The following is a 17,266-nucleotide window of genomic DNA, read 5'->3' on the forward strand; positions in this document are numbered from 1 at the left end:
AGATAATCTACCTAATAGTGTAAACGAGCTGTAACCGGCGCTAGTACGGCGTAACCGTTCTCAACAGGCAGGAGGTTCTTTCTGTTAATCCATTTTCTGATGACACATTCCCTTTAAAGAGCATGATCTGTCGCCAAATTGGTCCTTTTTCTTGTCTTTCTTGCAATTATTATAAAATCATATGATAACTCTATCCTGCGCTATGGGACCTGACCTGACTTGTGACATTTTGGTTAGGGTCACACCTACAAAGAACTTCAGAGGTAAAATGCAAAGAAAACCAGACTGAGAATTATATATTTCCGCTCTGTACAAAATATTGGAACTGGGATATATTTTACCTGGATACATCGGTCCACCATACTTTGTGTCAGGCTCTCCGTTTTCTTCTTAATTTTGCTTATCCTGTCAATATAAAAATCAGATATTGAGAGGTCGGTTTTTCGGTTACATAAGAATTACCTGGTTACTACAACTCATACCTGGTGGACTCATCAAAGGCCAATGGGATGAGTTTAGCATCCAGAAAAAGAGAAAAAAAAAGTCACCACTGTCAACATAGAATTCTTTTAAATTATCTATCTACATGCAGGTAGGACCCTGCTGTCTGAGGGCCTCCTGAATAATGGTGCTTACAACTGAGTAATACTTAATGCTGGAAATGCTATGTTAAACAATGATTTCTAATGGGATGGTATTATTCAAAACCTTAAAGAGGACCTTTCACCGATTATTACACTGTGAACTAAGTATACAGACATGTAGAGCGGCGCCCGGGGATCTCACTGCACTTACTATTATCCCCGGGCGCCGCTCCGTTCTCCCGCTATGTCCTCCGGTATCTCCGTTCACTAAGTTATAGTAGGCGGAGTCTGCCCTTGTTCTTCTGTAGCACTGGTCAATCGCATTGCAGAGCTCACAGCCTGGGAGAAAATAACCTCCCAGGCTGTGAGCTCTGCGCTGCGATTGGCCAGCGCTAGAGAAGAACAAGGGCAGACTCCGCCTACTATAACTTAGTGACTGGAATCTCCGCCTACTATAACTTACTGAGCGGAGATACCGGAGGACATAACGGGAGAACGGAGCGGCGCCCGGGGATAATAGTAAGTGCAGTGAGATCCCCGGGCGCCGCTCTACATGTCTGTATAGTTAGTTCATAGTGTAATAATCGGTGAAAGGTCCTCTTTAACATTGGATATATGTACACTATTCTCCTTGTCAGGGGACTAATGTATTTTTTTTATTTGGAAAACCAAATTAATTACCTCTTAAAAGTAGGGATGTCCCGATACCATTTTTTTTTAAGACAGAGTACAAGTACCGATACTTTTATTTAAGTACTCACCGATACCAATTATAACAGCGGCGCAGTTGCTGATAGCAATGAAAAAAATTAAAGCTGGAATTTGGTTGCTATGGACAACTGCTTTACTTTTCCTTTGTACAAGGGTTAATAAATGGGCATATAACAGTGTTTCCCAACCAGCTTGCCTTTGGCTGTGCGGGCATGCTGGGAGGTGTAGTTTTGCAACAGCTGGAGGCTTGCTGGTTGGGGATCACTATTATATGCCCATTCCCCCCCACCACCTTATTTTATTATTCACAGTTTGTCTGTTTTAACATGAAATGGAGAGAAATTAACAGAATGTCTCCTCCATTTCATGCACCATACCCACCTGGCCTGCTGTAATCCTTCCCATGCATATGCACCAGAGTACTGAGAGAAAGTGGCTTTAACTTCCTCCCAGTGCTAGGCAACCGCATGGGACTTGGGAGCTGCCGCACAGAAGTCCCGCCCCCACGCAGATCAGCTGGGACATGCTGCCGTCCCCACGCTGATGAGTTGGGAGCAGCGCCGCCGCCGCAGTCCCCACCGCTGATCATCTGGGACACGGCCGGCCATGAGGTATCGGCGACATTTGCACGAGTACAAGTACTCGTACAAATGTCCTGTATCGGTCCCGATACTGGTATCGGGACATCCCTACTTAAAAGAAAACAAAACAATGATACTAATGTGAACAGAAAACAAAACAGGATTTGTCCCATTTGAAAATCATGAGGTGGCAACATTAAAAGGGTTTTCCAGGACTGCTATAATTTTTAACAGATAAGTCCATGTAGTTTACCTCATGTACCCATGCAGTTTTTCTTCCCAATGTGGACTCTCCTGATGCGTTATTACCATGTAAACCAATCCTCATGTCTGCCACAGCTCTAGAACCGCCCCTAATGCACAGCTAGTTTATAGCTCCTCCCACTTGACTAGCTACATAGACACTCCCCTATCACCCCCAGCTAGTTTATAGCTCCTCCCCCCAGCTAGTTACACAGACACTCCTTTATCACTGACCCTAACACCCAGCTAGTTTATAGCTCCTCCCACCAGCTAGTTACATAGACACTCCCCTATCACTGCCCCTAACACCCAGCTAGTTTATAGCTCCTCCCACTCGACTAGCTACATAGACACTCCCCTATCACCCCCAGCTAGTTTATAGCTCCTCCCCCCAGCTAGTTACACAGACACTCCTTTATCACTGACCCTAACTACACCCAGCTAATTTATAGCTCCTCCCACCATCTAGTTACATAGACACTCCCCTAACCACACCCAGCTAGTTTATAGCTCATCCCACCAGCTAGTTACATAGACACTCCCCTATCAGACCCCAACTACACCCAGCTAGTTTATAGCTCCTCCCCAGCTACTTACATAGACACTCCCCTATCAGACCCCAACTACACCCAGCTAATTTATAGCTCCTCCCACCAGTTAGTTACATAGACACTCCCCTATCACTGCTCCTAACGACCAGCTAGTTTATAGCTCCTCCCCTAGCTAGGTACATAGACACTCCCCCTAACACCCAGCTAGTTTATAGCTCCTCCCCCAGCTAGTTACATAGACACTCCCATATCACTGCTTTTACATAAACAGGAAATAAACAGCTGCATGGACATGGTCATGTGGCCACAGTCCAGAAAGGACGACAGCAGCAATAAAAGGTAAAAGAAATACTGTACATTATAAAATTATAGATAACGTCACATACTTTTAAAGCTCAAATTGCCCCATTTTCTATGCATACTCCACTCTTTGGAGCTTCCAGAGCAAAGCTCAACAAGACACGTCATACAGTCACTCAAGTAGTCGTAAAAGATATTTATGCCAGGTCCAGGTGTGACGGATAATTTCAGATTCTGCTGTTCCTTTTACCATTTGCAATGAGGACGCTGCGGTACTGAGTATCTACAGCATGCTCCGATTTCCGTGCTGAATTTTTCCATTATGCGTTGATGTAATTTCAAAATCTCATCCCTTGGTATGGTACTATAATGTGGAATTCCCATGGAAATCTGCTGTGTCTAGAGCTGGCCTCAGTGCGCTGCTCAATGTGATAGTGTCTAATGTCAGACCTTGTTCACACCATTTTTCTTATCCTCAGTTAGCTCTTACCGAAGATTATCATCAGCCCCTCCAACAATGACCAGACTGTTATCAGCTCGGAGCTTCTCTCGGAAGTCCTCCATTGCTTCTGGGTGACACTGAAGAGCGTTCTGACCAATCACAAAAAGAACTGGTGTCTTCATGTCAAGCAGAGGGTCATCAACATCCTACAACGTAAAGACGCATGGTCACAAAATGTTTATGGTACAAAAATGTTTTGTTGATCACCACATTGAGAGCATGAGATTTAGTGCATTCCTTTTTTCAGCAGCATTTTTATTAACATTCCACTTCTTAAACTCTTTTTGAAGAGCATCATAAAAAACAATAAGATGCCGTTTTAACCCCCTAACTGTTTTGCCCCAGTCCAGCTAAAGCAGTGGGAAAAGTAGCTAACTGGATGGGGGAGGGGGGCTGCTTTAGATGCTGCTATCTCCTGAATGGTAGCAGCTAGAAACATGTACAATACCAGAATGACAGCAATATGTTCAGTACAGGGGAAGATATCACTGATAGAAATCGGGATGCTGTGAATGCAGCTGAAAGTGAACGTAAAAACAAATTTTACCTGCGATTATTCCCGACTCGATTTCTAACAGTGATTTCTCTTCTGTTGCTTGGGCTAATAATGTTATTTTGGCCTGGACTATCAGCGTTCAAACAAGACCAGTTGCATGTTTCTAGCTGCTACCCTTCAGGAGATAGCAGCATCTAAAGCAGCTCCCCCTCCCCCTCCTATTAGCTACTTTTCCCACTGCCCGAGCTGGACACGGGCAAAACAGGTGTTATGATTCCTTTTGTGCTGAAATTGGTCCCGAACAGCAGCCCCATTGCCCTCAACAACCAGCCCCAGCGAAGGAAAATACAGCACTCACTAGTGGTTGAATATGACTCCTGCCTGACTATAGCGCCACATGCACACGACAGCAATACAGCGGGTCAGCAATATACAGACACCGGCCGTGTGCCCACCGCATTACGGATGTGAACCCATTTACTTGAATGGGCCCGCAATCCGGAAGATACGGTGCGTAGCCGAGGCACGGATCAGAAACCCTACAGAGTGTGCTTCCGTGGGTTTTCTGTCCATGCCTCCGCATCGCAAGTAGAGCATACATTACTTTTTTGTTGTCTGGACCGTCGGATGCGGATCAAGTAAATGGGCCAACATCAGCAGATTTGCGGTCTGTAGCACGGGCATGTGCATGAGGCCTAACACAGATTAAAGACACTGAAGAGTCTTATACATTTCTTACTTTGAGTGGTCTTCTGTGATACAATTTACAAGCCCAAAAGTAGACTGGGGAATCAGTAACTTGTTCCACAGCCCAAGTTAATTACACAAATTGAGGTTTTTCATGGAGTATTTTCTGTAACACAGCATGACTTTCACCACGACTTTCACCACTACTTACCCCCCTGGGCCCATCAATAGTGAGTAGAGGAAATCCCAAACATACCACGGCGGTCACATATTCCATAAGAGAAACCTGAACAAAGCAGAATGGTATTTGTAATAAGGACGTTTTGTACAGAAATCCTGGTGTCAGATATGGGGATAAGTAATGCATCGGTATAAATTGTAGTTATCAAGAGAACAGCAATACATAAATGGACACTTGCAGCAAAGGCTGTAGATAACCTTGACAAGAAAAATGTTTTTGTGGCTACCTTGAGTTTAACAAAATTCCCTACGTTTCAATCTAAAATCTCCATCACTTTATTCATTTTCAAACCCCCAGATATACAGCTTACATGCACCTCTCATGTAGTTGCATCCCTCCCTGTAATATATGTTATATGAGAAGCCTGTGTATCCAGGATGTTACTGCCTTCACTAGCTCTCCTATAGGTTATGTCTCCTTCCATCACCCTTCAGAGTCTGTCATGGTTCCTCTCCTCTCTCTACACGCATACACAGCCTACCTCCACTTGAAGACTGTCATGTGTGCTTCTCCCTATCTGCACTTTGATACTGAATAACCTGTGAGATCTGCCCTCAGTGAAGGTGGATGCTTCCCTCAAAATCCCCAATCTGATCAGCTGAGCACAACTCTCTTCTGATATCTTGGTTGAGGGAGGGGGAGGACAGAAAGAAGACGCCCAGCAGCAATGCTCTGTCAGAATAATGCAGGAAGCAGCAGGACAGCCACTCATGGAAAGGAGTTACAAAGAATTGGCGGTAAAATTGTAGGACATTTTTAAAGGACATTTAGAAATTTGCTTAATTCTGCATTTAGGAAAAAGATGAACAGAATAATAAAAATCTATAGCCTTTAATGTAAAAATATCCATGAATCGCTACTCACATGACAAGCAACTAAAGCTCCGGTATTCCACCCAATCAAAATGACAGGCTTGTGAGGAAAATGATTGTGAACCTGTATAAAAGACCAGACAAACAATAAATATGCCACCGGTGCTATAGCTTTACATTATAGTGGTATGAAGTTAGGTGTAAAACAGCTTTCTTCCAACAGTGACCATTTTGTTCTTTCACTATTTAACCCATTCGGTTGCCTAAAATTAAAACACCACAATGTACCCCGCCAAAAAACAAAAAAAAAGCAAATGCAAATCTATATAGGAATTTTTTTACTTGACCATCTGTTCCCACAATGAAACCCAATTCCCATTTTACAGACCATATCAAGTCTGGAGATAAAGTGATGAGGAAGGAATGTGAAGCATTTGATGAGCAGAGGCCTCCTCTATTAGAGGATACCGTGTACCTCAATAACTTTCCCCCGTAATCCGGCAATCATGTTTTCCAGGCACTGTAAAGAGGTTTGCCCAGCACCACTGTTTATCAGTTGGGAGCCAACAGGGATGACCTAAAAGGTATAGAAAGAGAACATACGCAATTGCAGACATTTGTGGCCACATGGTGAAGATATATATTTTTACAATCTTTATTTTTATTTTTTGAAGATTTGATTTTTTGGGGGGGAATTTCCAAGCAGTTAATTACCAATGTAACCGCTTCATTTAAATGGGATTTTAACCCTGAAAACCAACTTTCAAATACTCTGTTAGGGAATTCTGAGTTAATGCAAAGTTCATGGGCCTGAACTGTCAGAAGACAGAGGTGACCAACAGCATTTCCCTGCATTACATGGTCAGCCAAATGATTTCAGAGGGCACTGTGTAATGCTTAATTTGATGAAAAAAGGGTTCTCAAACAATAATGACTTTTTATCTAATGCCCGCAGCCTGCCTCCATAAATAATAGATGCATACTTACCTGCTCCACGCCACTCCGGTCCTCCAGCGTGGCTCCCACGTGTCTATGTCCCGGTCCCCAGAGTGTTGACATCCAGTGCTGCATGAGAACGGTCATATGCTCTGCTACAGCCAATGACTGGTGATGCCCTCTTGTGGTCACATCACTGCTGAAGCCAGTTACTGGCTGCAGCAGAGCATGCGACTGTGCCCATGCAGTGCCCGATGTAAATACTCAGGGAACTGGAACATGCATAGTCCTGGTAAAGAACCTAAACCCTTGCTGCAAGTTTCCCTAGAGGTAAAGGCTGATCTCTGGAGGTCCCATAAGTGGATTGCTCTTTGATGGAGTTTATTGTCCAGGGATCCTTCTAACAAAATTGTCAAGCTGAACGTGCAGTCCAATCTGCATGTTAGGCCGGGTTCACATCTGCGTTATAAACTCCGGTACTCTGTTTCGGTCACTGTATCCAGCATATATACTTTTGTAATTGCATGTAATAAAAACAATTGTATATCCACTGAGATATTCAATAAAATGTATCTGTATAGCGCCACCTGCTGTTTGTTCATTACTTATTTTTTGTCCTGCTCACCGAGAAGGCAGCCCATGCTCAGTTCCATCCTTCAACTCCCTCCTGAGCTGTGATAGGGAGAGCTGAGACACGCCTCCTGAGCTGTGATAGGGAGAGCTGAGACACGCCCCCTGAGTTGCAGCAGATAAGACACTCCCCTTGAGCTGTCACCTTGATATAAATCTAGCAGAGCATGTGGAGATCTCTGGATCCATGTGAGGTACAGGGCTGGTTCTAACTTTGTTAGAAAGAGCTTGTCATGTACTGTATGATGTCATGGGATAACCCCTTTAATGTATTTAAAAAAAAAAAATGGCAATGTTAGATGGAGTAATAAACAAAAATTATTTCACCCAAGTTCTGATTCATTCCTGGCCCATATTATTAGCTTCTGGTTAGTATCATTGAGAGATACAGCGCCATACACAAAAGATGTGTCATGCCTGACAGTGATCAACAAAAGGATCTAAGAGTGAAAAATCCCATTTTCCTGTCCTTATCATACAAAGCAAACAGATTTATTGTTAGTACTAAAATCCGAATCTCATAGACAAAAATTATCCTTAACAAGACAATGTAGACAGACTACTTTCACACTCGCATTTTGTGCAGATTCGTCATGGACGGAACCGTCTGCATCCGTTCTGAACGGATCCGTTTGTATTATCTTTAACATAGCTAAGACGGATCCGTCTTGAACACCATTAAAAGTCAATAGAGGACGGATCAGTTTTCTATGGTGTCATAGAAAACGGATCTGTCCCCATTGACTTACATTGTGTGTCAGAACGGATCCGTTTGGCTCAGTTTCGTCAGACGGACACCAAAACGCTGCAAGCAGCATTTTGCTGTCCGTCTCCAAAGCGGAATGGAGACTGAATCAGTTAGGGCAAAACTGATCAGTTTTGGACAGCTTGTCAGAGCCCTGAACGGATCTCACAACCGGAAAGCCAAAACGCGAGTGTGAAAGTAGACTAAAACGTGAAAGAAACTAACCTTGGCCAAGCAAGAAAGCTGAGATTGCCAGAATCTGTGCCGCCGCGAGGTGGGGAAAATAGAGTTTGTGGGTCCTGATGGGGCAATAAGGATGAGAGGGGAGCCTGGAAGCTTGCTCTATGCAGAAATGGGAGAAAATACAGACGGTATATTATGTCATAAAAGTCAACAACAGCAAAGAAACACTTCTACAGCAAATAAACTTACAGGTTTGTTATGAGACAACACTCCAACTGCTGGGTCCCATGGTCTCTTCAACAGCAAAGATAAAGCTTCAGCGCTAGCGCCTCCTGCCCTCACAGTGGACGCCAGGAGCATGCGGTCAATAAGAGCAGGGATCTGCAGGGGATAAGGAAAAAAAAACAGCATTTTAAAAAAGCAGATAGAGATATTTTTATATGCAATTCTATACAGAAAACTAACGGGTTACCTTTCCTTTCAGCGTCTGCAATGCATCCAGATAAGCAGCAAGTAACGACAAGCTGAGGGTTTCCACAAGAGTCGTATGCAGCCATTGAACCAACTTGGTATCCCAGCTTACAGAGGCCAAAGCTTGTCGTACACGACGGGCACACTTATCCACCGCAATTCTCCTCAAGACTGGTTCATTGACTGCCTGGAAAGTAATAACTCTTGATGAATATACAACTCAGCACTTAACAGTGTAGTATTTATCTAAGGATTGAAAAAGTATACTTACACCATCATTAGCGAGTCGAGCAAGACGATCAGCTTGTAGGGCTTTCAAAATCTTATTAAAAAGTTTATTCTGGGAAGTAGTCCAGCCAATTCTGAAAAGAAAGCATGACAGGAAATGCACGAGAATATTTTACTACACTTCTGCAGTAAATTGAAGTTTAGCCGCTTAGGATAAAGCGGAGGGTTCACATCACATTTTTCTCTTACGTTTAACATATACGTTAAATGGCTGACCTAGACAGTGGAATCCGTCACCATAGAGTTCCATTGTTTATATAATCTATCTATCTATATCTCCATCCTTGTTCCCCTCCAACATATGTTTAATGTTGGGCAAAAACGTAATGTGAACCCAGGCTAAGCAGTCTGAACCCAGAGAACTGTATCCCTTTGGCCACATTCACACAAACGTGTGAAAGCCGTATCGCAAACCGCAGACACTGGCCGTGTGTACTGTGCATCGCGTGGCACACATACTGACTTAAACTGGGCAACATCCACAGCCAAAGACAGGACATGTCCTATCTTTTGTGGCGCTGATTCACGGACCAGGAAGTTCATGGAAGGCTTCCATGTGCTTCCTGGACCATGCCTCAGTGCGACGATAGATAGGACATGCCCTATCTTTGGCCGCATCTTGGGGACAGTGGACCCCTTGAAGTCAGTCTGTGCCGCGATGCATGGTGCACACGGCCAGTGTCTGTGGTTTGCGGTCTGCAACATGGATACGGCCGTTACACGGTTGTGTGAATGCAGCCTTTATTAGTAAGTGGTTACACACTATAGTTGCATTCAATCCACTTAGTAAGAACACAAAATCTCACCTGTTGACGTGATCTTCCCAGTCATCAGGGGGTGGTGGAGCTTCAGTGTCCGTGCGTACAAAAATCACATGACGTTCACACTCATTCATAACACTTCTTGCCTTCTGGTTGTCATATAAAGGCATGGGTGATGGAGAGACGGTCTCAACATCAATGGGAACATCTGCTTCACTGGAAATGAACTCAGCGTTAACGCAAGAATTTCAAAATAGCTGAAAAAGACCGAACTACTTTTCACTGGTGGGGGTCATTTACTATCAGATATACGCCAGTTTATCGGACCTTTGCGCAGCAATCTGCTCTATCAGGCTGGAAAAAGCACTGCCGTTCACCAAATTACTCCTGGACGGTTGGGAGAAGTTGCTCTTGGGGGATGTTTTTATACCGTTCTATATCTAAGGCAGTGTTGTTGGAGCGAGCATACTTCCTTGGATTAGAATAAAGAACGATATCAAGACAACCTCCAAGAGCAACTTCTCCCAACCATCCAGGAGTAAGTCGGTGATGGACAATGCTTTTTCCAGCCCGAGGCAGCACCATATCACAAGGCAAATGGGATAACTTAGCTGCTTGGTGAACAAAACAAATTTTGTTCAATTCTGGTTCCATGGCCAGGAAACTCCCCAGATCTCAATCCCATAAAGAAACTGTGGTCAGTCCAACAAAGAAATTGTGATAAACCCCTACGCACTGATTAGGCATGAATAGGTTGGCATCAGTCAGGATTTGGCCCAGAAGCTGATATTTGTCAATATAAAAGATTTATCAATAAAAGTAAAAAAAAAACAAAAAAAAACCGTATGAAATGCTTATAATTGTACCTCAGCATACCATAGAACCATCTGACAAAAAGATCCAAAAACACTGACGCAGCAAACTTTGTGAAAACCAAAATCTGTGTCGGTCTCAAAACTTTTGGCCATGTGTGTGTGTGTGTGTGTACACATCTCTCTAATGTGGCCATACAATCCCATTTACAATCAAGGGCTCTTGGTATATGTGCCCACCATATGTCCCTGACTTGCACTGTACACAATGGCCAGATTTACTAATCCTATAGATGGTGTAAGCTTAGACCGGCTGTCTAGACATGCACCAAATCTATCACAGGGGCTCATGTTGGATGATAAATCTGGCGCAAGGATAGACACTATACCAACTATTGGTTGGTGCGGCGCAAAATGGCACATATTAGGTTCGGCCTCTTTCCAGTGAAGCATGCTGAAAAAACATGGTGGCACTTTAGACAGATTTTTGGTGCAGATACATTAATAAATCTGGGCCAATATGACTTTTTCTTTACACTTTTAAATACGGGGGGGGGGGGGGTGGGAAGCAAAACAAAAAAAAAAAACACTGACGCATACGAACACTATGTACGCCAAAGGAAGAAGTTTTTGCACAGGTTGAATTTGTGATCATTCCTGACACATATGGTCAATGTGTAAAAGAAATTTGATACGAATGCAGCCCAGTAGGTTATGTATGCAACAGACCATTACAAATCACAGAGGTAACATAAACCCTTACACTGCACTTTCTTGTTGTCTCCGTGGAGTAATGAACAGGGTTCGAGTGGGACGGGCATTACTGGCATCTGGGTGGGCGCTCCAAGGCTTTGCATAGCTGTGGTCCAGAAATACCAGGTCCAGCTCTCGCTCATGGACTGACAGCTGAAAAAGGAGAGACGTGCCCATTCTTCTAGCAGAGGACTGTAGGTCTCGGTCACTTGTCCGATGCGTCATCGTTCCTGCTCCACAGACTCGGGGTCTGGAGAAAGTGCTAAATCCTGTTCCAAAAGAAGCAATAATTAAAAATGTATTCTAACAGGAGAATAAGCTACACGTGCTTAGCATTTTGTGTCATACATAAAGATGGATCTCCACACTGACTGGCAGAATATTGGGCCAATTATCAGGAGTGTTACGAATGCTTGTTCCCAAATACTGCCCAGTATAAAAGCTCCGCCGATCATCTGACAAACAAGCAGAACGCTCCTTTGTTGGGTGATCCATTATTTACGTGTCATTTGTCTTTGCCTTCGTAAAAAGAGATGTGCTGCCAACAACAAGTCTACTTGGGGATGAATGATCGCAGTAGCAATCATTAATCTCCGAACAGTGGGGATAAGTGCCGATATAAACGCAGCAAACAATCAGGCAATGATCAGGAGTGAACAGTTTGTTCTCGGTCTTTGCCCTGGGTATTGGGGCTTAACCAAAAACAGTGGTATGACATATGCGGTATTACAGAATCCCATCATAGTTCCCGCATTACAAACTCATCACAATAGGACGGAAACACAGATGCAGCCGTGTGCAAGGTTATTTAGGTTCCAGTGCTTACTGAGCAGAGCCTGGAATTTCATCATTACAGCCATACTAACCAGTGCCAGCATGGTGCGCCCATTACTAAGGCGGGCAGAGTGCAACTCGTTAACCTCTTGGTTCCATACTCTGATGTTAATCGGGTTATCCTCATTTTTATTTTATAATGGTTACCCCCCCCCCCCCCCCCCAATATGACTAATCTTACTCCTCCTGGGCCTGCGCTCCCTGGTGTAATTACACTGCGGGCACTCCCTGGATCACGTGTCATACATTCAGTATGTGACCGTAGCCCGGTTACAAACCCACGATGTATGTGGGTTGTGCATGCGCAGTCAGGCAGCCTAGGGCAGGGCTTGACAAATTTCCTTGGAATCTAGGAGCCAGCTAAAAAAGTTAGGAGCCAGGCGGAGCCGCGTCATAAAGCCCCTAGTAGGTGCCCCCCCACTTCTCCATAGAGCCCCCCCAATAATGCTGTATACCATGTTACATATACCGCCGCTCCGTCCCCCGACCCTATTGACTATAATGGGGACGGGGGTGGAGCTCCGGCGCAGCATGGCAGTTCGCGGTTAGAGGCCGCCGGACTAAAAAGTTGGACATGCAGTACTTTTACCATGCACTGCCGTGCTGCGCTAGAGCTCTGCCCCCATTATAGTCAATGGGGACAGAGCTGCGGTCCGGCGAAACAGCGGAAGGACGGATCCGACAGGGTGAACAGCCTGCCAGATCCATCCTGCCGCAAGTGTGAAAGTAGCCTAAGGGCTCTTTCACACTTGCGTTCTTTTCTTCCGGCATAGAGTTCCGTCGTCGGGGCTCTATGCCGGAAGAATCCTGATCAGTTTTATCCTAATGCATTCTGAATGGAGAGAAATCCGTTCAGGATGCATCAGGATGTCTTCAGTTCCAGAACGGAACGTTTTTTGGCCGGAGAAAATACTGCAGCATGCTGCGCTTTTTGCTCCGGCCAAAAATCCGGAACACTTGCCGCAAGGCCGGATCCGGAATTAATGCCCATTGAAAGGCATTGATCCGGATCCGGCCTTAAGCTAAACATCGTTTCGGCGCATTGCCGGACCCGACATTTAGCTTTTTCAGAGTGGTTACCATGGCTGCCGGGACGCTAAAGTCCTGGCAGCCATGGTAAAGTGTAGCGGGGAGCAGTATACTTACCGTCCGTGCGGCTCCCGGGGTCTGGAGCGCCCCGGGAGCCGCACGGACGGTAAGTATACTGCTCCCCCGCTCACCGCTCCTACTATGGCAACCAGGACTTTAATAGCGTCCTGGGTGCCATAGTAACACTGAAAGCATTTGGAAGACGGTTCCGTCTTCAAATGCTTTCAGTACACTTGCGTTTTTCCGGATCCGGCGGGCACCTCCGGCAACGGAAGTGCATGCCGGATCCCAACAACGCAAGTGTGAAAGAGGCCTTAGTTCTATAGCTACTGAATGAGACAGAAGAAGGGATGCCTTTAACATAGATCTCCTTGAGAAGCCAATTTGATCCTAAAGGGTTAATTCAAACTGTAATCTAAACTGTGTCATCTGTCACTTCTCTCATCTCTGCTCCTGTCCCTTAATCTTATCACTGCTGCAACAAAAGCATCAGCCACAGCCTCAGTGTAAACTGTTCTAGAGTCTGACTGACTGTTCTTTTAACTCAAAGAATCGAATGAGTCACTAACTAATCGGATCTTTAGATTCTTTTAACCTGTGACTCATTCCATTCTTACTTAGACTCCCTCCTGTACTTGTGTCAGTGACTCGGACTCAGAGCTGCTAGTGCTTGCATTGCCTGAGCTCTGATTGGTTGGTGGGCGGGGAGGGGAGGGGCTGGCAGAAGCAGCTTCCACTCTAGGATCAGATTACACTCCTCCCGAGTCCCTCCCCTCCCTGCTGCCAGCGTCTCTGCTATTGTGTGCTGTGACGAAGCCGTTTAAACGGTGCTGCCTCTGGACAGAACGGCAGCTCCGCACCCATCGCCCGGGCACCTTTGAAAACGGGCTGACAAATACCCAAGCGCCAGGACTAAATTCCTGGTCGCCATGGCGACCTGGGATTTGTCGAGCCCTGGCCTAGGGCGCTGTAATCAGTCAGAGCCTGAGGCTGCTTGACTGTGCAGGTGCAAGCCACGTACATGGCGGGTTGTAAATGGACTAAGATCACACACTGTACATTGCACGGCCTGTAATCCAGAAAGTGCCTGCAGCGTAATTACACCAGGGAGCGGAGAGCTGGCCCGGGAGGAATATTTTTAACATGATCACAGTTAAAGTTCTTAGTCACATTGGAGGGTTGGGGAAGCATAAAAAAAATACATTTTTTACAGGTAACCCCATGCAAATCTGACCAGTGTCACTTTATGTGTGAATAACTTTAAAACGCTTTTACATATCCAGGCCATTCTGAGATTTTTTTTTTTCGACACATATTGTACTTCATGACACTTCTATAATACATAGTAATACCAACAAAAATAGTTATTAATTTACATTCCCCATATGTCTACTTCATGTTTGGATCATTTTGGGAATGCCATTTAATTTTTTGGGGACGTTACAAGGCTTAGATGTTTAGAAGCAAATCTTGAAATTTTTCAGAAAATTTCTAAAACAAACTTTTTCAGGACCAGTTCAGGTCTGAAGTCACTTTGTGAGGCTTACATAATAGAAACCACCCAAAAATGACCCCATTCTAGAAACTACACCCCTCAAGGTATTCAAAACTTTTTTGCCATATTTTTTCATTTGAATCCATTTTTTCCAGTAACAAAGCAAGGGTTACCAGCCAAACAAAACTCAAAAATTTTGGCCCTGATTCTGTAGTTTACAGAAACACCCCATATGTGGTCGTAAACTACTGTACGGGCACACGCAAAAGGAAAGGAATGCCATACGGTTTTTGGAAGGCAAATTTTGCTAGACTGTTTTTTTTTTACACCATCTCCCATTTGAAGCCCCCCTGATGCACCCCTAGAGTAGAAACTCCCAAAAAAGTGACCCCATTTTAGAAACTATGGGGTAGGGTGGCAGTATTGTTGGAACTAGTTTAGGGTACATATGATTTTTGATTGCTCTATATTACACTTTTTGTGAGGCAAGGTAACAAGAAATAGCTGTTTTGGCACAGTCTTTATTTTTTGTTATTTACAACATTCATTTGACAGGTTAGATCATGTGATATTTTTATAGAGCAGGTTATTATGGACGCGGCGATACCTAATATGTCTACTTTTTATTTATTTATGTAAGTTTTACACAATTACTTCATTTTCGAAACAAAAAAAATCATGTTTTAGTGTCTCCATAGTCCGAGAGCCATAGTTTTTTCAGTTTTTGGGCGATTATCTTGGGTAGGGTATGATTTTTGCAGGATGAGATGATGGCTTGATTGGCACTATTTTGGGGCGCGTATGACTTTTTGATCGCTTGCTATTACACTTTTTGTGATGTAAGGTGACAAAAAATAGCTTTTTTTTTTACACCGTTTTTCTTTTTTGTTACGGTATTCACCTGAGGGGTTAGGTCATGTGATATTTTTATAGAGCAGGTTATTACGGACGCCGCAATACCTAATATGTGTAGTGCATTTTGTTTTTACTTTTTTTAACATTTTTTTGACCCACTTGGTTCTTGAAGATCCGGTGGGTCTGATGTCTGTATTTTTCTGTATTTTCACTTTACAAAGTCTGATCAGACTTCAGCCTTTAGCAGAAGTCTGATCAGCACTATGGACAGCCAGAAGCCTGTGAAGGCGTCCGGTTGCCATGGTAACCATTAGGGTTCGACCGATATTATCGGCCAATATTGAGGATTTTGACAGTTATCGGCATCTATTTTGCCGATATACCGATAACGTAATGGGAACACAGAACGCGCTGCTCTCAGCGCTCTCTGTGTTCCCTCCGCAGCACAGGGGAGAAGGAAGCAGTGTCTCCCTCCCCCCTGTGCTGCTGCTGCCGCTGCCGCCAATGAGAGGGGAGAAGACAAGAAGAGGGGAGGGGCTGTGGCCGCTCCGCCACCAATGAAGATGAGTCTTTCATTAATTCATATACAGGAGGCGGGAGCTGGCTGCAGAATCACATAGCCGGCTCCCGACCTCTATGAACGGCAGCTGCGGTCCGCGGTAGTTAACCCCTTAGGTGCTGCGGATCGCAGCTACCGCTCATAGAGGTCGGGAGCCGGCTATGTGATTCTGCAGCCAGCTCCCGCCTCCTGTATGTGAATGAGAGAGGTATCTTCATTGGTGGCGCAGTGCGCCCCCCCCAGTATTAATCATTGGTGGCGCAGTGCGCCCCCCCACCCAAGCCCCGCCCCAGTATTAATCATTGGTGGCAGTGGCCACAGGATCCCCTCTCCCCTGCTCCTCCGATCGGAGCCCCAGCAGTGTAAGCCTGGGGCTCCGATCGGTTACCATGGCAGCCAGGACGCTATTAAAGCCCTGGCTGCCATAGTCAGTAACCTTGCTGCTGTGTGCACAAAGCACAGAGCAGCAGGGACAGTGTGAGATCCTATTCACCCTGATAGATCTCTATCAGGGTGAATAGGACAAGGGTTCTAGTCCCTAAGGGGGCTAAAAGTTAGTATAAATGAAAAAGATTTACAAAAAAAATAAAATAATAATACACGTTAACAATAAACATTAATTTTCAGCAGATTTGTGTAGGAAAAAAAAATTTTTTTCTCAAAAATAAAAATACCCAGAATATCGGTATAAATTATCGGCTATCGGCCTGAAAGTTGACAAATTATCGGTATCGGCCCTAAAAAATCAATATCAGTCGATCCTCAGTAACCATCACCCGCTGCCACAACAGAGCAGCGGGTGATGGTGATCCCGTCAAGAATCGGGGGCTGAAAAGGCACAGCAGCCCCCGATTGGAGAGGGAGGGACCTCCCTCCCTGTTAACTCCTTCCATACAGCGGTCCCTATGGTCACAGCACAGATGTCAGCCGTTTCAAGCAGAGTGTCAGCAATGTGCTGACACTCTGCTTGCTAACCGCTCGGCCATCCTGGAAATGAGAGGGGGCGGGCGGGATGATCGCCCGCCCAGCACCGCCCGCACCTCCCCCCCTGCACAGCCCGCCGGCAGATAATGAGGGCTGCAGGAAGGGGGGGTTAAAAATGAAAATGTATGTCATTTTGAAGTTTCTGATCCCCGCGGTCCGCAGG

The 17,266-nt window shown here is 44.9% G+C and overlaps 1 protein-coding gene across 4 annotated transcripts in view; it reads right to left on the reverse strand.

Annotated features, from left to right (window-relative positions):
• Nucleotides 1-17,266, reverse strand: part of KANSL3 (KAT8 regulatory NSL complex subunit 3) — an 81,011-nt gene that overhangs the window by 50,190 nt on the left and 13,555 nt on the right. For all 4 annotated transcript variants that reach the window (XM_040414481.1, XM_040414480.1, XM_040414482.1 and 1 more), the window contains exons 2-12: nt 11,298-11,556; nt 9,768-9,938; nt 8,945-9,035; nt 8,675-8,860; nt 8,452-8,583; nt 8,245-8,361; nt 6,184-6,285; nt 5,761-5,832; nt 4,867-4,941; nt 3,461-3,618; nt 342-405 (exon numbers count right to left, since the gene is read on the reverse strand). In XM_040414481.1, coding sequence (XP_040270415.1) covers nt 342-405; nt 3,461-3,618; nt 4,867-4,941; nt 5,761-5,832; nt 6,184-6,285; nt 8,245-8,361; nt 8,452-8,583; nt 8,675-8,860; nt 8,945-9,035; nt 9,768-9,938; nt 11,298-11,512 — 1,383 coding nt within the window. In that variant the 5' untranslated portion in view covers nt 11,513-11,556. The remainder of the gene's footprint in view (nt 1-341; nt 406-3,460; nt 3,619-4,866; nt 4,942-5,760; nt 5,833-6,183; nt 6,286-8,244; nt 8,362-8,451; nt 8,584-8,674; nt 8,861-8,944; nt 9,036-9,767; nt 9,939-11,297; nt 11,557-17,266) is intronic.

The sequence above is a fragment of the Bufo bufo genome, chromosome 1 (assembly GCF_905171765.1).
Source record: "Bufo bufo chromosome 1, aBufBuf1.1, whole genome shotgun sequence".
NCBI classification, from domain to species: Eukaryota; Metazoa; Chordata; class Amphibia; order Anura; family Bufonidae; genus Bufo; species Bufo bufo.